The 22,027-nt window shown below is 49.4% G+C and overlaps 1 protein-coding gene across 1 annotated transcript in view; it reads left to right on the forward strand.

The window, feature by feature from the left end:
* anks1b (ankyrin repeat and sterile alpha motif domain containing 1B) overlaps positions 1-22,027 on the forward strand; it is a 132,672-nt gene that overhangs the window by 40,697 nt on the left and 69,948 nt on the right. The window contains 3 exon segments of the mRNA XM_080517898.1: positions 2,589-2,714; positions 13,000-13,156; positions 20,291-20,427. Of these exon segments, the coding sequence (XP_080374024.1) occupies positions 2,589-2,714; positions 13,000-13,156; positions 20,291-20,427 (420 nt within the window).

The raw sequence follows: 22,027 nt of genomic DNA on the forward strand, positions 1-22,027 counted from the left end.
GACCGGCCCAACGGCACACTGACCCGAGTCGGCAAGGTACAGGAAGATCCACCCTGTGTGTGTGTGTGTGTGTGTGTGTGTGTGTGTGTGTGTGTGTGTGTGGGCTGCAGCCTGATGCAGGGTTTCTGCGAAGTTCTTCCCTCTGCTGCCCGATTTTATTCCCAACGCTGAAGTAGGCGGTTACTTTCTCATTCCATGATACAACAAAGCAGGTTAACACTGGTGTGTGTGTCTGTGTCTGTGTGTGTGTGTGTGTAAGTACATTTCTATGTGAGCTGAGAAGGTAGGAACGCTATAAGATAAGATATTCCTCCAGAGACCTTGAAGACGTCTCAGAGCGGCGCCGTTAAAATATCTTCTATAAGTACAAGGTACAATGACTCGTGGCCCGGCAGGCGTAAAGCAGCGAACAACACAAACATGCATGAATCTACGAGAACTTGCAAAATGTTCATTTCCATTATACCAAGTACTAATCTTTAATATAAAGTACAAATTTACTTATCAGTTTCCTCTAAAATGTAATTATTCGGTGGAAGAATGAAATGATTTCCAATCTTCTTTACAACCCTTGATTCCTCCAGTTGTCTGGTTCCAGCTCACGCCTCACACACGTTTGTGTTTCACCTCTGACCTCTTCACCTGAAAGCAGGTTTTTAACCTCAAAATGTGCGAATTTCCTGAAGACCTCAAACTTGGTTGCCGCGGCGACAAAACCCTCAACATATCAGTGAGTGACGTAAGCCCTAATGATATAAAAAACACTGATTACACGCACACACGGGCTCTTATTCACAAGCTGTCGTGAGGCTGTACAGGAGGCGTCAGATGAGCCTGCAGTGCTTCAGTTTGGACACCAGAGGGCAGCGTCACACAGACTGACCGTCCAGCTCTGCTGTACAGTGGAAGAATCACCTGTTAGAGAAACACTCCTCCTCCTCCTCCTCCTCCTCCTCCTCCTCCTCCTCCTCCTCCTCCTCCTCCGCCTCCTCTTCTTCTTCATGTGTGTTTTGAATTATAATCATGTTTTGTGCTGCAGACATTTGTCTTTCTTCCATTTTGTGCCCTTTTCAAATGACGTACACGCACACACACACACACACACACACACACACACACACACACACACACACACACACACACACACACACACACACACACACACACACACACACACACACACACCTCCGCTCACCAGGGTATAATTATCTCAATCCATCTTGTGCAACGTCGTCTCTCTCTCTGTGTGTGTGTGTGTGTGTGTGTGTGTGTGTGTGTGTGTGTGTGTGTGTGTGTGTGTGTGTGTGTGTGTGTGTGTGTGTGTGTGTGTGTGTGTGTGTGTGTGTGTGTGTGTGTGTGTGTGTGTGTGTGTGTGTGTGTGTGTGTGTGTGTGTGTGTGTGTGTGTGTGTCCCTTTCACATGAATTAAACATCCAACGCCTCGTAGAAAACATACGAACAGACTTCCAATATTGACCCTAAAGAGGAGGTGACTAATTCCTGAAGCCAAGCTTTAATCCAGTGATGTTGTCCTGCCTCCTGACACTGACTACCTCCTGGAACTGACCACCTCCTGGAACTGACTACCTCCTGGAACTGACTACGTCCTGGAACTGACCACCTCCTGGAACTGACCACCTCCTGGAACTGACCACCTCCTGACACTGACCACCTCCTGGAACTGACTACCTCCTGGAACTGACCACCTCCTGGAACTGACCACCTCCTGGAACTGACCACCTCCTGGAACTGACTACCTCCTGGAACTGACCACCTCCTGGAACTGACCACCTCCTGGAACTGACCACCTCCTGGAACTGACTACCTCCTGGAACTGACCACCTCCTGGAACTGACCACCTCCTGGAACTGACCACCTGCTGGAACTGACTACCTCCTGACACTGACCACCTCCTGGAACTGACCACCTCCTGGAACTGACCACCTCCTGGAACTGACCACCTCCTGACATTGACCACCTCCTGGAACTGACCACCTCCTGGAACTGATTCTGATCCTCTGGTTGTCCTCTAGTTCTCCTCTGGTTCTTCTCAGGTTCTCCTCTGGTTCTCCTCTGGTTCTCCCCTTGTTCTCCTCTGGTTCTCCTCTGGTTCTCCCCTTGTTCTCCTCTAGTTCTCCTCTAGTTCTCCTCTGGTTCTCCTCAGGTTCTCCTCTAGTTCTCCTCTAGTTCTTCTCAGGTTCTCCTCTGGTTCTCCTCTAGTTCTTCTCAGGTTCTCCTCTGGTTCTCCTCCCCCAGAATGACCCAGAAAGACTTTCCTTGTCTCCACACATGTTTACGTCCTCCTGGTTGTTTGTTCCAGGAACCATCAATCAGCTGGCCAATCAGAGGCTCCGCCCCCTGACCTGCAACATCTCGTCTCGTTCCTCTTCCATGTTCATTTTCTACATTTTCATTCTCCTCCTCCTTTTTTCTTTCCTCATCCCGTCGACTCGTCACAGTTTGAGGTTCTGTCCCTGATGTTTTGTGAGTTTCTCCCATGAACCCGATTGTGTAACGGTCAGTGTGTAGTTCAGCTGGCGGTGTGATGACGATGATGATGATGATGGTAACCTGGTGTTTGTCTCACAGAGACGGACGCCGCCGCTCGCTCCGGCGCTGGAAGAGGACGAGAGGAGCTGCGGCCCCGCGGGATTCTGGGAAGTTCTGACTCCCTGCAATGGCTGCAGGAACCTGGGCTTCTCCAGCCTGTCACAGGTACACACACACACACACACACACACACACACACACACACACACACACACACACACACACACACACACACACACACACACACACACACACACACACACACACACACACACACACACACACACACACACACACACACAGACACAGTTGCTGGTGATGTAGTGAGTGAAAGTGGTGGCTGGTTACCATGGAAACACAGCAACTTGCTCAGTTATCTCTGGATCCTCCGTTAACTTTCTGTCCTCCGTCAGTGTTTCACATGTTTTACTAATTGCTCCGGAGGTTAGCGCCCCCTGCAGGACAGTGGTGATGGAGGTTAGCGCCCCCTGCAGGACAGTCGTGATGGAGGTTAGCGCCCCCAGCAGGACAGTGGTGATGGAGGTTAGCGCCCCCAGCAGGACAGTCGTGATGAAGGGTAACGCCCCCTGCAGGACAGTCGTGATGGAGGTTAGCGCCCCCAGCAGGACAGTGGTGATGGAGGTTAGCGCCCCCTGCAGGACTGATATGATCCCCGAACAATCCCCGATTCAAACGCTGCTTCCTGTTCCTGGAAGCAGCCCCCCACACACACACACACACCCCTACCCCCCCACGGTGTGAGTGTCGGAGCAGTTAAGTGAGTGTAGAGGAGAGTGTTTAATGGTGAGATGCCGGCTGCACCAGCAGGACATCTGACATTTTACAACACAACTCAGCCTCTGTCCTGTCTGCTGGCACGGCGCCACCGCCTGGCGCTACGCCCAGAGAGCTGCACCTGGAGAGAGTGTGTGAGTGTGTGTGTGTGTGTGTGTGGTAGAACTGTTAGTATACATCTATGTACTTTATGTAAAATATCGCATGCTGGTGCCGTCTGTTTGTCTCTCAGCCTGTTGGCAAATCTTCACACCAAATCTCTCTCCACTGAGGGTTTCCTCCTCCACCCACCTGTTTCCTCCTCCATCCACCTGTTTCCTCCTCCACCCACCTGTTTCCTCCTCCATCCACTTGTTCCTCCTCCACCCACCTGTTTCCTCCTCCACCCACCTGTTTCCTCCTCCATCCACTTGTTCCTCCTCCACCCAACTGATGCCAGAGTGAGGGTGGAGGTTTCCTCTGCAACGTCAGACACAGAAAAACTTCTGTGGAAGACCTTGGTTGCTTCCAAGGGGCGAGGGAGAGAGAGAGAGAGAGAGAGAGAGAGAGAGAGAGAGAGAGAGTTGCCAGGCAACAGGGAATCATGAGGTGTCATGCGTGGGATGTTCACCATTGACAAATCTCTGTCACCGTTAGCACAGGTACATCAGAGGAGCTCTGCACGCACACACACACACACACACACACACACACACACACACACACACACACACACACACACACACACACACACACACACACACACACACACACACACCCTTCTGTTGCAGTAGGAGGTTGCTGACCTTTGCTGTCAACAGCTGTGGCTGTTTTAAGAATCTGGGGGGGGGGGGAGTGTGGGGGGGGATGGGGGTTGGGGGGGGGGGGGGGGGGTTCTATGCAGCTCAGCGTCAAACTGGTGCAGGTAGAAATGAGACACACAGGACACCTCTTGAAGATGTGAAGGAACATGAAAGCCAGTGTTATTGTGTGCGTGTGTGTGTGTGTGTGTGTGTGTGTGTGTGTGTGTGTACGTGTGCGTGTGCGTGTACGTGTGTGTGTGCATGTGTGTTAGAGGACAGGAGCCTGAAGCAGCAGAAAACCCTCGGCTGCTCACTGACAGGAAGTCACGGTGAGACGAGCTCCTCACAGCTTCATATTCATGTTCCGGGGCGTCGATCAACTGCAGCGTCTTTCCAGACTGTGACTCAAGTCGTTCAGAAGGTTTCAATTAATAACAGGAATCAAACAAGTGGGACTCAAACCTCAGGGGACGGAAGTTGAGAGAAACCTGTTGGATGAATAAAGGAGGAGAAAGGCAGATTTGTCTTCACATGGAGGGAGGACGAGTACAGATACTCGAGTACAAATACCTGAGGAAGCTTCCCTCCATGTTTGATCGTCCTGCGGCTCTGCAGGAGTCGTCTCCCTCCCCTCCGTCTCCTCTCACCCTTTATTTCCTCCCCGAAGTCTGGAAAGTTCATGTTCGAGGAAGCACCTTGCAGGGCGGCGCCTCATTCATTCATTCATTCATTCATTCATTCATTCATTCATTCATTCGTCCAGGGTGAGGGAACAATTAGAGAAACTGCGGCGCTTCATCTGAAGATGAAATCGTCTTCATCCGCGAGCCGCTCCTCCTCATCACAGTCTCTCATCTCATCGCCTCTCAGCCAAAACACACCAAGGAGAGCAGCTGTCACGCTGCGCTGTTGGCACATCAGTGACAGAGTGTGTGTGTGTGTGTGTGTGCGTGTGTGTGTGTGTGTGTGTGTGTGTGTGTGTGTGTGTGTGTGTGTGTGTGTGTGCGTGCGTGCGTGCGTGCGTGCGTGCGTGCGTGCGTGCGTGTGTGTGTGTGGGCTGCAGCCTGATGCAGGGTTTCCTCTGAAGCTGCATCATGACGGAGAATCAGAGAGTGTCTGGTTTAATCTGATCACTTTTTTTTTGGTTTGTTTTATGGGAAGAGGAGATAAACTGCGGGTGCAGGTGTGGAACATCTGGCCTCCGGCCCACCAGAGGGTCAACGCTCTTTAACACGCGCATGTTTCCTGATGATCACAGCGTGTCTATACGAGTAGAGTGGCCGGCGCCGTCACCGTCAGGCCAGAGAGAAGTCTGTCAGCAAGAGTCTACTTCTATGTGTCTATGTCTCTCCGTGTCTTCTTCTGCGTTCTTGGTGTATTTGGTGGGTCACAGCGCCCCTAAAGGCCTGGCATGTGTACTACATGCTCTCAAGCCTCATGTTGAGACGTGTTCGTAGTGACGTGTGGACGGAGGTTGTTTCAGGATGTTTTTGTCCTCTAACTTTGTGGCTGTGTTTCTGTGGATCTGCAGCCTCCAGCCTCTTTCTTCTGCTCTACCCTGTTGGTCGAGGCATCACATTTCCTCGTGCCTCACCTTGAAAATGTCCTCCGCGGTGGAGTTGCCTTCAGGTAACCACTCAGGGATTAGAGTTTCCTACAGGTAATCACTCAGGGATGAGTTACCTTCAGGTAACTACTTAGGGATTAATGTTACCTTCAGGTAACTACTCAGGGATTAATGTTACCCTCAGGTATCCACTCAGGGATTAGCATTGCTTTCAGGTAAATGTCCAGGGATTAGAGTTGCCTTCAGGTAACCACTCAGGGATTAGAGTTTCCTACAGGTAATCACTCAGGGATGAGTTACCTTCAGGTAACTACTTAGGGATTAATGTTACCTTCAGGTAACTACTCAGGGATTAGAGTTACCCTCAGGTATCCACTCAGGGATTAGCATTGCTTTCAGGTAAATGTCCAGGGATTAGAGTTACCTTCAAGTCATCAGTCAGGGATTAGAGTTACCTTCAGGTGACCACTCAGGGATGAGTTACCTTCAGGTACCTACTCGGGGATTAGAGTTACCTTCAGGACACTACTCAGGGATTAGAGTTACATTCAGGTAACTACGCAGGGATTAGAGTTACCTTCAGGTAACCACTCAGGGATTAGAGTTTCCTTCAGGTAAACACTCAGGGATTAGAGTTGCCTTCAGGTAACCACTCAGGGATTAGAGTTACCTTCAGGTAAATACTCAGGGATTAGAGTTTCCTTCAGGTAACTACTCAGGGATTAGAGTTGCCTTCAGGTAACTACGCAGGGATTAATGTTACCTTCAGGTAACTACTCAGGGATTAGAGTTACCTTCAGGTAACTACGCAGGGATTAATGTTACCTTCAGGTAACTACTCAGGGATTAGAGTTACCTTCAGGTAACTACGCAGGGATTAGAGTTGCCTTCAGGTAACCACTCAGGGATTAGAGTTGCCTTCAGGTAACTACTCAGGGATTAGAGTTACCTTCAGGAAACTACTCAGGGATTAGAGTTGCCTTCAGGTAACCACTCAGGGATTAGAGTTTCCTTCAGGTAACCACTCAGGGATTAGAGTTGCCTTCAGGTAACCACTCAGGGATTAGAGTTGCCTTCAGGTAACTACTCAGGGATTAGAGTTACCTTCAGGTAACTACTCAGGGACTGCTCTACTACAGTTTATAGACATTACCTTCAGTCCCACACATTATTTTTACTAGTAGGAAATCACACGTTTACCAGGTTTCCCTGTTTGAAATTGAGTCTGATTTAAAGTGACGTTTAAGACCAGCGCCCCCACACTTCAGTGGTGAGGACAGGAACTGCATGCAGGCCGGCAACTATATCAAAGAGAAAGAGTGGAAGACTCACCCTCAGGGACGAAATAAAAATAAATCAAAACAGACTAATTCAACACATGACAAAACTGAAAACAGGCAAAAAAAAACCCTAAAAGTTAATGTGTAGGATAAAGCAGTGTTTTACCAATGTTCTAGAGACCCCCCCCAAAAAAAACGTTTTAAAGGGGGCTCCTGTCTCTTTAAGGGGGGCTGGATCCTGCTGGACATTGGAGGAAGCAGAAGAAATGGATCAAACTGTTTGATAAGTGTTGAAACTGTCCTCCGTGACGAACGACCAGTTTGATTTCACGGCTTCCGGATGTTTCCCACCGGGAGGCGAAGTGTGTCCACAGTTCACCCACCCTGCCGTCCATACCGAGGAATCCCGTCCTCCCAGATCCCGTCCCTCCGGCTCCCAGCAGCTCGGCAACGAGACAATCAGAGAGACAAAGAGGCTTTTCTTCAGAAATGGCAGCAATCCTTCTTCATCTTCCATGAGCTTTGTGCTCATTTCCTCTCTCTACTGCTGTCCTCGTCTCAGAGCGTCCACTGTCCCTCACCACTGTCCTCACCAGTTTTCACCACTGTCCTCACCACTGTCCTCAACACTGCCCTCAACACTGTCCTTGCTACTGTCCTCAACACTGTCCTTGCCACTGTCCTCACCAGTTTTTACCACTGTCCTCAACACTGCCCTCACCACTGTCCTTGCTACTGTCCTCAACACTGTCCTTGCTACTGTCCTCAACACTGTCCTTGCCACTGTCCTCACCAGTTTTTACCACTGTCCTCAACACTGCCCTCAACACTGTCCTTGCTACTGTCCTCAACACTGCCTTCACCACTCTCCTTGCCACTGTCCTCACCACTGTCCTCACCAATTTTCACCACTGTCCTTGCCACTGTTTTCACCACTGGCCTTGACACTGTCCTCACCAGTTTTCACCATTGTCCTCACCACTATATCACCACTATCCTCACCAATCCTTGCTACTGTCCTCACCACTGTCCTTGCCAGTGTCTTCACCGCTGTCCCCGATGCTGTACTCACCACTGTTTTCACTGCTGTCCTTGCCACTGTCCTTCACCACTGTCCTCACCACTGTTCTCACCACAGTCCCTCACCACTGTTTTCACTGCTGTCCTCACCACTGTCCTTCACCACTGTCCTCACCACTGTTCTCACCACTGTTCTCACCACTGTCCTCACCACTGTCCTCACCACTGTCCTCACCACTGTCCTCACCACTGTTTTCACCACAGTCCCTCACCACTGTCCCTCAACACTGTCCTCCCTCCCTTTTCTCTTCTAATCAAATCGTCTCTGTGAGGAAATGCCAGCGAATTACAGCTTCCATTCATATCTGATGGCCTGTGAACCCAGTGTGTCACTGTCCGCACACACACACACACACACACACACACACACACACACACACACACACACACACACACACACACACACACACACACACACACACACACACACACACACACACACACACACACAGAGAATCGAACAGTTTCTCTGACACACGGTAACTGTATCCACCGCGGACGCATACAAACCAGGTTATAATCACTATGTGTGGGTCACATGTGCAGCACCAGCACGTCCTCGTGCACGTCCTCGTGCACGAGGACGTGCTCAAGCCTTTAATCTGCAGGGGGATGCGTGTTGCCAGCGGCCTGCTAATTAGTGGCCGGAGGCGGCCTCTGTTTGTCTGCTCACTTCCTGTTCGGCTCAGACACAAGTGTCTCTGTGTCCTATCTCTACTGAAAGATCGGGGTGGGGGGAGGGGGGGGGGGTATGGTGGGGTAGGGGGTGGGGGGGTGGGACCAGAATGTGTTTGTTTGTTAAAGTCTTTGAGTCCATTCAGGGACCGTCAGTGAGCTCCAGCTGCTGCAGGGTTAGGTTCAGGTGTTCATTAGGGTAGGGTCAGGTGTTCATTAGGGTAGAGTCAGGTGTTCATTAGGGTAGGTTCAGGTGTTCATTAGGGTAGGGTCAGGTGTTCATTAGGGTAGGGTCAGGTGTTCATTAGGGTAGGTTCAGGTGTTCATTAGGGTGGGGTCAGGTGTTCATTAGGGTAGAGTCAAGTGTTCATTAGGGTAGAGTCAGCTGTTCATTAGGGTAGGTTCAGGTGTTCATTAGGGTAGGGTCAGGTGTTCATTAGGGTAGGGTCACGTGTTCATGAGGGTAGATTCAGGTGTTCATTAGGGTAGGGTCAGGTGTTCATTAGGATAGGGTCAGGTGTTCATTAAGGTAGGGTCACGTGTTCATTGGGGCAGGTTCAGGTGTTCATTAGGGTAGAGTCAGGTGTTCATTAGGGTAGGGTCAGGTGTTCATGAGGGTAGGTTCAGGTGTTCATTAGGGTAGGGTCAGTTGAACCTGAGTATGACGGATTAGAGAGGAAAGTAGATCTTAACCAGCTTGAAGTCTCTTTTCGTTCGTCCTTTTTCGTCGTCTCGTGTGGCGACAAGCAGCTGGTTGTCTGAACTCTCCTCCTCTTTGGGGTGTGTTTTGAGTGTGTGTGAGGAAATCCCTGCTCCTCGGCCGCCACACTCCCACTTCCTGCACTTCCCTTCCCCAGTCCGCCTCATTTTCCTCTTTATCCCCTCGACTCCACTCTCCTCACGTCTGCCAACGGCCGGGATTCACCCACACTGCAAGACGTAAGTGAGGAGTCCACCACTCTGTGTGTGTGTGTGTGTGTGTGTGTGTGTGTGTGTGTGTGTGTGTGTGTGTGTGTGTGTGTGTGTGTGTGTGTGTGTGTGTGTGTGTGTGTGTGTGTGTGTGTGTGTGTGTGTGTGTGTGTGTGTGTGTGTGTGTGTGTGTGTGTGTGTGTGTGTGAAAGCTGAAAGCTGAAAGCTGAAAGCTGCAGGATGATGAGATGATGTCGAGGAGAGAGAGAGAAAAGAGGATAAGAAAACGAGTGCAGAATATCACCACTCTTTCATTCTTCACTAATCTCTACAAATGTGTTTGTAGAGTTTCGTGAGTCTGAGTGAACGTGTGAAACCGTGGAAACAGTTTGAGGTTTCGTCTCCAGACTGAATCCAGTTTGTGTCTCAGGAGGTTTTAGTGTCTTGAAGGATCCTTGACGTCGTCAGTCTGTGAATCAGGATTCAGTAACAAAGCAACTCTGTCAGCCTCTGTTGCAATTTCTCTTCCTGTGTTTGGTCTGTTTGGTTGGTGGTGAACGTAGTGGTGAACGTAGTGGGGAATGTAGTGGTGAACTTTGTGGTGAACGTAGTGGGGAATGTAGTGGTGAACTTTGTGGTGAACGTAGTGGGGAACTCGGTTTGTTACAAAGTTCTCTTTGTGGTGAACCTGGTGGGGAACCTGGTGGGGGAACCACCTGGTGAACCTGGTGGGGAACCTGGTGGTGAACCTGGTGGGAATGTGGTGGTGAACATAGTGGTGAACCTGGTGGTGAACCTGGTGGTGAATGTGGTGGTGAACTTTGTGGTGAACCTGGTAGTGAACCTGGTGGGAATGTGGTGGTGAACTTTGTGGTGAACCTGGTAGTGAACCTGGTGGGAATGTGGTGGTGAACCTGGTGGTGAACCTGGTAGTGAACCTGGTGGGAATGTGGTGGTGAACTTTCTGGTGAACCTGGTAGTGAACCTGGTGGGAATGTGGTGGTGAACTTTGTGGTGAACCTGGTAGTGAACCAGGTGATGAACCTGGTAGTGAACTTTGTGGTGAACCTGGTAGTGAATCTGGTGATGAACCTGGTAGTGAACCTGGTGGTGAACTTTGTGGTGAACCTGGTGGTGAATGTGGTGGTGAACCTGGTGGTGAACCTGGTGGTGAACTTTGTGGTGAACCTGGTAGTGAACCTGGTGGTGAACTTTGTGGTGAACATTGTAGTGAACGTGGTTGGTTAATGAGGTGGTGAGCCTGTTGGTAACCCTGGTAGGCAATGTGGTGGTGAACATAGTGGTGAACATTGTGGTGAATGAGGTGGTGAACATTGTGGTGAATGAGGTGGTGAGAACCTGTGAACCTATTGGTGAAGCCAGGATTTGACTTTCTGCTCAGTCCAACTCAAAGTGTTCAGTTCCATTGGTTCAGTTCAGGTTCTCATTCCGTCTGTTGGCTTCACATCTGCCTCCTGCTTTTTAAAGTAGAATGAATGAAGTTAATGATTCATATGAAGACGTTCACTCGTTCACCAGTCGTTCCTTTTAGTTTTCCACTTAAACTTTGCACCTTCATTCATTTCTTTGTGGCGTCGACGCCTCTTGGTGATAAAACGTCCGGAATCAATGTGGACAAACAAATTCGGTGTGTTTAATACAGGGTCAGGTGGTCTTTTCATCGGTGACCATGGCAACAGTGGACGCTGTAATTGCGTCCGACTGCTGTTAGAAAGCGTGCCCGGCCGTTGCCATAGAAACAGCGCGGCTGCCAGCAGCCTCAGGAAAAAGCAGCTGAAGTGTTGAGGAGCAGAGCTGGTGAGGAAGAGGAGGGTTGCTGAGACTCTAGGAGACCTTCGTCCACCTCACTGGCTCTGGTTCTTCATGATGACGGTGGAACCCGGGGGGGGGGGGGGGGGGGGATTAGAGTTTTGAAGTCAGGGTCAGTTTACAACACACACCGAGTTACACACCGAGTTACACTACAGTGACTGAGATAAAGTGTCTTCATCCTTGCAGATTAATGACGATGATTCATCTCTGTGTTAATTGATCCGTCAGACAAGTTTCTAATCAGATGATTGATGATTCCGATCGGAGGACAGTTTATAGAGCTTCTAAAAACACGCCGTGTGAAATGAAGCTCAGGTTGAGAACCGACGAGTCGCCACAGGCCAACTCATTACTGGTGCCTGGCGTGTGATTGATGGCCTGTTGCATTGTGGGTAATGTAGGAGCTGCAGAGGTGGGGAGGGATCCCAGCAGTGCACGATGGGAGTCACGGTCACCACGCCAACGTCCACACGTGCAGCTCGTCACCATGGCGACGAGTTCGCTTCTGGTCCTGTTTGGAAGTGCTTCTAATGACAAGCCATGGTGGAGCGTTGCATTCTGGGAAAAAGAATCTGGCTGCAGAGGCTTTGGTGTTTTCAGGGACCCACATCCTGCTCTGTGTTCTCAGCGGCCTCAGAGGTGACACCTGTCCAACTACAGCCGGCCGTTAAACACCTGTCCAACTACAGCCGGCCGTTAAACACCTGTCCAACTACAGCCGGCCGTTAAACACCTGTCCAACTACAGCCGGCCGTTAAACACCTGTCCAACTACAGCCGGCCGTTAAACACCTGTCCAACTACAGCCGGCCATTAAACACCTGTCCAACTACAGCCGGCCGTTAAACACCTGTCCAACTACAGCCGGCCGTTAAACACCTGTCCAACTACAGCCGGCCGTTAAACACCTGTCCAACTACAGCCGGACGTTAAACACCTGTCCAACTACAGCCGGCCATTAAACACCTCTCCAACTACAGCCGGCCATTAAACACCTGTCCAACTACAGCCGGCCGTTAAACACCTCTCCAACTACAGCCGGCCGTTAAACACCTCTCCAACTACAGCCGGCCGTTAAACACCTGTCCAACTACAGCCGGACGTTAAACACCTGTCCAACTACAGCTGGCCATTAGTTACTACTATCTACTAGCAGTCCGTTGTAGTTTGTTGTATTTTGCTGCAGTGTGCCGTAGTTTGCAGTAATTGCAATAGTGTCAGAGTGTCTGTGGTGCTGGAACCACTCCTATAGAACTGTCTGTGGTTCTGAAACCACTCCTATAGAACTGTCTGTGGTGTTGAAACAACTCCTGTAGAGCGTCTGTCTCCCGTCTTTGAAAAGCCTTCAGGAGAGGGTGTGGTAATGTTGTAATTAAAATAATCAAAATTACTGATGTTTTCTGTGAGACAGACAAAGTGTCTCAGCCGGTGGACTTTTCCCGTCCAGACGTTGTGTCTCCTTCAGCAGCGTCTCCAGGAAGCAGTGAGTGTTTTGTCTGCTGACCTGCTCCGTCTCTTCTTCTCTGCCAGGACTCCAGGCGCCCCGCGGAGCTCCTCGCCTCCCCGTCGCTGGACGTCTTCCTCCCGGAGGACGAGGACAACCCGTACGAGTCGGTGACCACCGCCGTCACGCGCAAACCCAGCTCGCTGGACATCAGCCAGCGGCTCAGCGCCGGCCCACACAACGGTAGGACCACAGGAAGCTCCTCCCTCAGCGCCGGCTCGCGGTACCTTCATTACCTGACATAGTCATTCAACCACCCGCCCCTCCCCCACACAAGACAAACTCAACGGTGATGCCAAACTCAGTGTTTCACCTCAATATATAGAAATATGCAGCGTGAGGCCAGTGGTGCTTCAGCCGACGTAGCGGCCAGTGATGTTGGATTCAGTTTTGTTTTATCTGTATTTCTTTGTTACGAATTCAGTCATTTCAAGACACTTTTACAGACTGGAGAGGAGCGGAACAGCTGCTCTGGGCTAACAGGAAGGAACCTGCAGAACCAGGCTCAGAGGAGGAAAAACCTGCAGAACCAGAGAGGAGGAGGAACCTGCAGAACTAGACTGAGAGGAGGAGGAGGAACCTGAAGAACCAGACTGAGAGGAGGAGGAACCTGCAGAACTAGACTGAGAGGAGGAGGAGGAACCTGCAGAACTAGACTGAGAGGAGGAGGAGAAACCTGAAGAACCAGACTCTGAGGAGGAGGAACCTGCAGAACTAGACTGAGAGGAGGAGGAACCTGAAGAACCAGACTGAGAGGAGGAGGAACCTGAAGAACCAGACTGAGAGGAGGAGGAACCTGAAGAACCAGACTCTGAGGAGGAAGAACCTGCAGAACTAGACTGAGAGGAGGAGAAGGAACCTGAAGAACCAGACTGAGATGAGGAGGAACGTGCAGAACCAGACTAGGGGAGGAAGAACCTGCAGAACCAGACTCTGAGGAGGAGGAACCTGAAGAACCAGACTCAGAGGAGAAGTAACCTTGCAGAACCAGACTCTGAGGAGGAGGAACCTGAAGAACCAGACTCTGAGGAGGAGGAACCTGAAGAACCAGACTCAGAGGAGGAGGAACCTGCAGAACCAGACTCTGAGGAGGAGGAGGAGGAGGAACCTGAAGAACCAGAGGAGGAACCTGCAGAACCAGACTCTGAGGAGGAGGAGGAGGAGGAACCTGAAGAACCAGAGGAGGAACCTGAAGAACCAGAGGAGGAGGAGGAATCGGGGAAAAAACTCGCAAACTACATCATCTTCCAAACCTTGCTGAAACTTTTCTGAAACACAAACACAAAAGTGAGGCGTTGCCGTGGAAACGCGTCGCGGAAGCGGCTGCTCAGAACAATGGGAGGAGCAGCATATGGCCGGCGAGGCCTCCTGCTGTGACGAGCAGCCACCTGAACACACCACATATTGTGCTGGTGGCAGAGAGCAGGCGTGGAAAACGTGGGCGGGAGTGAGAGAGTGTATTGTTGCGTCGTTACAGAAACACGGAATTACATTTCCTCTGAAGGTTGTTTACAGTTTGTCTCGGACGAAACCAGACGCGGCTACGACGCCGTCGCTCCATCGTGTCGGCGGAAGAAAAGCGGGGGTTCCCCCTCCGAGACAGACCGACACCGGCTTCCTCAGCTGCAGTTCTTTACATGACCAGCAGGAGGCACTGCAGAGCATCGCTTTACGATTTGGCCCTGAGCCACGGTCTCCTAAAACCTAAAATACCTCCCAAGTAATCCCAGGTTGGAGTACCTGGCAGTCCGCTAACGGCTAGCGGCCGAGCTAACAGACGCCGAGAACCGTCTGTTCAACTTCAGGAAACTTTTTTGAATTGAATAGTATAAGTTTATGTCTCTATGAAACTCAAATTTCAGGACGTAACTATCTTGGGTTAGCGTCACGACCACAAGCTGGACATGGTTCCTCTCTCATCTTGAACGAAGACTCAGGAGTTCACGTGAAATAACCACATTTCAGTTCAGTCGATCACAATTCAGTCGCTGATGCCACTTTTGAAATGAACTGACCCCCAAAACTCACTGGTGATAGAATATTTTCTTTCATCATACAAACATATAACAACGTATAAACCACAACTATAAATCAAGCGTTTTTAAAATGGTGATAATTACAATTGTTGGTTAAAATAAACATCAGAAATATGTCATAAAAAAATTTTTTGACATTTTTTTTTAACATTTTAAGATTCTGTAGCTTTTCATAATTTTATACAAAAGATCAAATTAAATCTTAAAAAGAAGATTGAAATGTAAAAGTTTAGATGAAATTAACAATTGATTCTTGTTGTTTATGATATGAATGTAAGTTTTTTTCTGAAAATGTATTGCAAAGGACCCCCCCCCCCCCACACACACACAGTCTGTTCCCATGGCGATGCTACACTCTGCAAGTTGTCACGGAAACTGCATCACCCCTTAGTGAGTCACCTGTAGGTTGCCATGGGAACTGTCTTGGAAGTGACCCCCCTACCCCCCTACTGTGTGTGTGTGTGTTCTTGGAGAACCCGATGTGTGCAAGCTGTGTGGGCGTTCTTGGCCCAGACTGGCGGGGGGAGGGGGGGAGGGGGGAGGGGGGGGGGGGGCTTCGAGGTGAGAAAGAGCTCGCCACATGAAAGTCTGAATGGTCACAACAACAGAACAAGACCACTTCAGAACCGAGGGTTGTGGGGGGGGGGGGGGGGGGGGGTTCAGAGTTGTTAATGCAGCAGCAGATGAAATCCTGGAGTCCTGCTGACGGCTGATTGGACGAGGGCAGGACGTCGTCTTTATCTGCCAGAGGAAGGATGTGGGGGGTGGGGGGGGGGGGGGGGGGGGGGGGGGTGCTGCTGCATAACACTGTAAAAAAACCCATCCAAACTCTTCAAGTCTCTCTCTCTCTCCCACTCCCACTCCCTCTCTTTCTCTCTCACACACACACACACACACACACACACACACACACACACACACACACACACACACACACACACACACACACACACACACACACACACACACACACACACACACACACACACAATGGAAGTTATGAGACTTTATGCAGATGATGTGGTCCTGGTCTCCTCAGAGAACCAGAGATTGTTGCTGGTGTCTGTGGTGCCGGTCAGTGATGACTCACCTGTCCAGGACGACTCACCTGTCCAAGACGACTCACCTGTCCAGCACGACTCACCTGTCCAGGACGACTCACCTGTCCAGCACGACTCACCTGTCCAGGTGGAACCCGACTCAGCTCGGAGCACTTCAGACACCCTCTGGAGGGGAAACCTTTTAAAGACCTGACTTTAAACTGTGGTCACACCTGCAGAGGTCAAAGGTCGCAGGGCTCACAGGGTGCAATTCACCCAGGAAACATCCTGCAATCCCCTCGACTCTAGAAAACCCTAGAAAGCGATTGGTGAGTTTACTTTGCTTCGTCACAGGAAGTCGGTCGTCAGACTCTTTCCTGCTCAGGTTTAGTTCATCTGCTGCTCGTCGTGTTTCCCCGCCGCTGCTCTCTGGCGAAGGCAGCGCCGCTGCGTCTCGCCACATTTTACCGCCGCCGCTGGGCGCCGTCATTAAAACGTCCAGACTCATCGACTCGCTCTCCACCGCCGTTGGTTCTGTTTTACACTCCGGCAGATTTAAAAAGACATTAAAGGAGGAAGTGCTTCTCCTTAGAGAGTTTTTAGAGCTACGATTTATAATATTCGGTTGATTTTTGGTCAATTTACTGCTCGTCAACACATTTGCTTTATATTCGCACCATCGATCCTCTCAGGGTGTCTCGGGTTTCGACGGGGGTCACTGTGAATATGAAATGTGTATGAAAATAGTACAAACAGGAAATCTTTAAAGTCCATTTAGAGGATATTTTATCTCAGAAATGCTGGAATGTGTAAATCTGTCCAGTTTTACACTGTTTTGCATTAAATGTCATGTATAGAAATACAATCACACCTTCGGCTTCATTTTTTTTATAAACGTGTGCACATTTCATAGAGTCGACAGTAAAGGGTTAAAGATTGCCTCAACATTATTCAATACCATTTACATTTTTAAAGAAAAGTGTCAATCAGATGGATAAAAAGCTCCAATATGTCAGTGTCTGTGATTTCCTTCCGTTCCGTCAGTTTAGATGAAAACATCTGCGAAATTGATCTTCAGTTTCTGAGTTTCTGTCCATATTTATCCTTGAAATGAGTGAATATATTGATTAAAAGTATATATATCCTATTCATTTCTCCTCCTCCTTCACGCAATATGATCAAACCTGTGTCTATTTATGTCCTCTGGTTTGTTCTTTCCTTTCATTTTATTTTATCTATTCGCAAACATATAATCATCAAAACTGCTCCAGGCACTTCCTGTCTGTGTGTGTGTGTGTGTGTGTGTGAGACCTGCTTACTGGGTTGCATAACAGAAGCTGCTGATATTTTTGTTCTGCACATGAAGAGAGAAGTGACAGTTGAGAATAACGACAGTAAATAAAGTCTTTGTTGAATCTCCTCCTTCATCCAGACGATGGAGAGAAGGATCAGACTGCAGGCCGCTGAAGGATAAAGACGTCATCAGGTTTTTTTCCCACAATGCCGTGGTGTTGGTTTGGAGAGGTGAACATATCTGGTGGGAGACATGGTGTCGGAGTGAAAATCAATGTCGTTTCTTTTACTTAATCAGTTTGACTTAAATCCATTAAAGTGCCTGGAAGATGTTCAGTAACAAGAAAAGCCGTTCGTATCGCCAGAGTAAACTCTTCATGGCAGTAGCAGGAAGTGACCGCAGTAACACAGGAAGTGATCATGGTAATACAGGAAATGATGACGGTAACACAGGAAGTCACCACGGTAACACAGGAAGTGATCACGGTAACACAAGAAGTGACCACGATAACAGGAAGTGACCACAGTAATGCAGGAAATGATGACTAACACATGATGTCACCACAGCAACAGGAAGTGACCACAGTAACACAGGAAGTAATCACAGTAACACAGGAAGTGATCACAGTAACACGGGAAGTGATCACAGTAACACGGGAAGTGACCATAGTAACACAGGAAGTGACCACGATAACAGGAAGTGACCACAGTAACAGGAAGTCACCACAGTAACAGGAAGTCACCACAGTAATGCAGGAAGTGATCACGGTAACACAGGAAGTAATCACAGTAACACAGGAAGTGATCACAGTAATGCAGGAAATGATGACTAACACATGATGTCACCACAGCAACAGGAAGTGACCACAGTAACACAGGAAGTGACCACAGTAACACAGGAAGTGATCACGGTAACACAGGAAGTAATCACAGTAACACAGGAAGTGATCACAGTAACATGGGAAGTGACCATAGTAACACAGGAAGTGACCACGATAACAGGAAGTGACCACAGTAACAGGAAGTCACCACAGTAACAGGAAGTCACCACAGTAATGCAGGAAATGATGACTATCACATGATGTCACCACAGCAACAGGAAGTAATCACAGTAACACAGGAAGTGACCATAGTAACACAGGAAGTGACCACATAACAGGAAGTGACCACATAACAGGAAGTGACCACAGTAACACAGGAAATTATCACGGTAACACAGGAAGTGACCACGATAACAGGAAGTGACCACGTAACAGGATGTGACCACAGTAACAGGAAGTGACCATAGTAACACAGGAAGTGACCACAGGAACAGGAAGTGACCACAGGAACAGGAAGTGACCACAGTAACAGGAAGTGACCATAGTAACGCAGGAAGTGACCACAGTAACATGATCACGGTAACACAGGAAGTGGTGACGGTAACACAGCTGACAGTAGAGGGGGCTGTTTATGTTGACTGTGATATATAGGACCGTGTGTGTGTGTGTGTGTGTGTGTGTGTGTGTGTGTGTGTGTGTGTGTGTGTGTGTGTGTGTGTGTGTGTGTGTGTGTGTGTGTGTGTGTGTGTGTGTGTGTGTGTGTGTGTGTGTGTGTGTGTGTGTGTGTGTGTGTGTGTGTGTGTGCGTGCGCACCAGCTGATGAAGACAGATGTTTGCTCCCTCAGAAATTCCACTGCGCCTCTTCAGCACTTCCTTGTTTGTTCTTCTGCACTTTGTTTCGTCCTCCAGTGTTAAATAGTCGTACGCAGGGGAAATTAGCTCCGACAGTCTGAGTGAGACGTCAAACCGCTCTGGACGGTTGCAGCTCATCAAATTAACACACACACACACACACACACACGCACACACTTCCCGCCATGCAACCCGCGTCCTGCAGTTCTGTTATGAGCAGACACGCTGTGCGACGCCCTCTTCTTTCATTTCTGCGCTCAGCCACGAATTACACAAAGAAGTATTTCTGTGCCGCGATAACGGACAGTTGAGGCAGTTGGATGGTGCAACTCCAGGGTAACTGCCCTCCGATCGGCAGCAGCGACAGTCTGAGTGCAGATGAGGACGTGTCGGGTCGGTCGGTGTGCGTCAAGTTCACACTCCTGGATTTCAACGAAATTATTCTCAATTTAGAAACACGAATCAAATTGACACCAAGACTTGGCAAGAGGTTGACTATTATTAGTAGGAAATTGTTAATAAAAGTATGTTTATGAGTAACTCGTAATTGGGAAAGTTCCCATTTCCCAGTGGGAATAATGTACCTGAAGAGCCATGTGCCACCTAAGTTCTCAGGAGTAACTGGGAAGAGGAAAAGTTCCCATTTCCAAGAAGAACAAGCACATCTGTGGAGGCGATTCTAGATTTTACTAACCAGGTGCTGGGAACTGGGAAAAGTTCTCATTTTGTTGTTGGAAAAATCCGCGGAGGAGTCAAATCTAAATGTTTCTTCTTGGCGTAATCATGAGTACCTGGGAAGTGGGAAAGATCCCATTTCCCAGTGTTGAACATAAACCGAAACAAAGACCTGTGAATGGAATTCATGGCTTACTGGGAAGTGGGAAAGATCCTGATGAATACAACTGGAGAGCCAAATCTAAATGCATCTCATGGAGCTCTGAGGCGTAATTGGGAAGTGGGAATGATCCCATTTCTGAAGTGGGGAAAAATACACCTGAAGAGTATTACCTGAAGGAAGCAGGGCTGGTGTAGCTCAACATGTCAGCAGTTCCGGTTGTTAGCGTCTGATGAGCGATGTGAACTGGGAATTTCCCAACTTGTCACCATCCCAGTTCCCAGTTGCAGGAAAACCAAATTGTTGTGTCGCCAAATCGTTTGATTTCTCACATCAGACTGTACAGAGACTCTGCTGGGTACTGTACACCCCCACCCCCACCCCCACCCCACCCACCCACCCAGTCGCCCCCCCTAACAGGTCTCTCCTCCCTCTACAAGGTCACCTGTCCCAGGTACCACTGAGTGACTGCAAGTCCCGTATCCATGGCAACTGCTCAACAGGACCCACACCAGACTGCTCGCCCCCCTCCCCCGACACGGCCCTGAAGAACATCGAGAGAGTCATCCGCCCACAGGTAAACACACACACACACACAATAATGAACGTGTGGTACAAGCACCTGATGCATTATTGAACATTACAGCATCCACCCACAAGTAGCTTACACACCTGCACACACACACACACACACACACACACACACACACACACACACACACACACACACACACACACACACGCATACACACACACACACACACTGATTGGCTCGTCTCATTTGCATTTCTCTCTGCCGTGTGAAGAAAAACCCAAATGAACCTTTGAAAGCCGAGATCTGAAAGTTAATCTTTGCTGTTTGCAAATTGCTGTTAATTCAAAGTTCCACTTCAGTTTTTTCTACTTTGTTTCTCGAAAACAAACAACGAACTTTCCGGGATGTTGGTGATGTGAACGTCTTCATAACGCCACAGACCACAACAACGGGAAGCATCACAGGAAACAGCGAGCTAGCGCATTAGCACCAAGCGTGACTCGTCTCTTCATACGTCCAATAACAAGCTGCTGTATCTGTGGCGAGTAAACTGATAATCTCTGACTTACGGAAGTGGACGAACATCTTCTGAGCCGTGTTTTCTTCTGAGAAAACCAACTGGAACGATTGTAGCTAACTGGAACGAGCGTGGCTAGCTGGAACGAGCGTGGCTAGCTGGAACGAGCGTGGCTAGCTTGAACGATCGTGGCTAGCTGGAACGAGCGTGGCTAGCTGGAATGATTGTGGCTAGCTGGAGCGATTGTGGCTAGCTGGAGCGAGCGTGGCTAGCTGTAGCGATCGTGGCTAGCTGGAACGAGCGTGGCTAGCTGGAACGAGCGTGGCTAGCTGGAGCGATCGTGGCTAGCTGGAACGAGCGTGGCTAACTGGAATGAGCGTGGCGAGTTAGAACGAGCGTGGCTAGCTGGAACGAGCGTGGCTAGTTAGAACGAGCGTGGCTAGCTGGTAGCAATCGTCGTTCTGTGGACGCTAACATGATCAAGATTAGTGATGCTGGTTGGTGAAGTTAGCAGCAGTTCAGCTACGTGTCCTTTTTCCCTCGATCCTGGTGGAGTCGTCGTTTATACTCTGACAGCTGGCGGCCATGTTGCATCGCGGAAACGGAAGCTTCCAGACTGGCAGCGGTCTCAGCTACCAGCTGCGCCCAGTGACGTGGATCTGATGTCGATTAAGCCTCCGTTTACGCAAAAAAAATGTATCGTTTCACTGCTTTTTTTTTTTTTTTTAAGTTCCACCATGAGACCCGTTTTCAGAAAGTTGTGTCCTCATTGGCCCTGATCTCCGTTGTTGTGAAGCGATGAATCACAGCAGCGGCTTTATTCACAACATTTCAACAACTCCTGTAAAATGTTTCCTAACGGGAGAAACAAATCAGTGTCTGACCGTCTGGTTCTATTGGACGGAGGACAAACCGTCCGTCACGCTCACACCTGCACACACGAAAGCAGCTCACCTGCTGAGTCACGAGCTTTTCTCTAATTAACAAAACTATGTAGAGAGAATCAGTGACGCCGGTTGTGCAGCGCTGCTTCACAGCAGGAGGCCTGGTACTTTAGTGAGTCGCTCTGTTTTTATGGTAATTGATCAGGATGCAAGTCAGGATATATGATTACATTATAATTAA

Source organism: Blennius ocellaris (assembly GCF_963422515.1).
Source record: "Blennius ocellaris genome assembly, chromosome: 22".
Lineage (NCBI taxonomy): Eukaryota > Metazoa > Chordata > Actinopteri > Blenniiformes > Blenniidae > Blennius > Blennius ocellaris.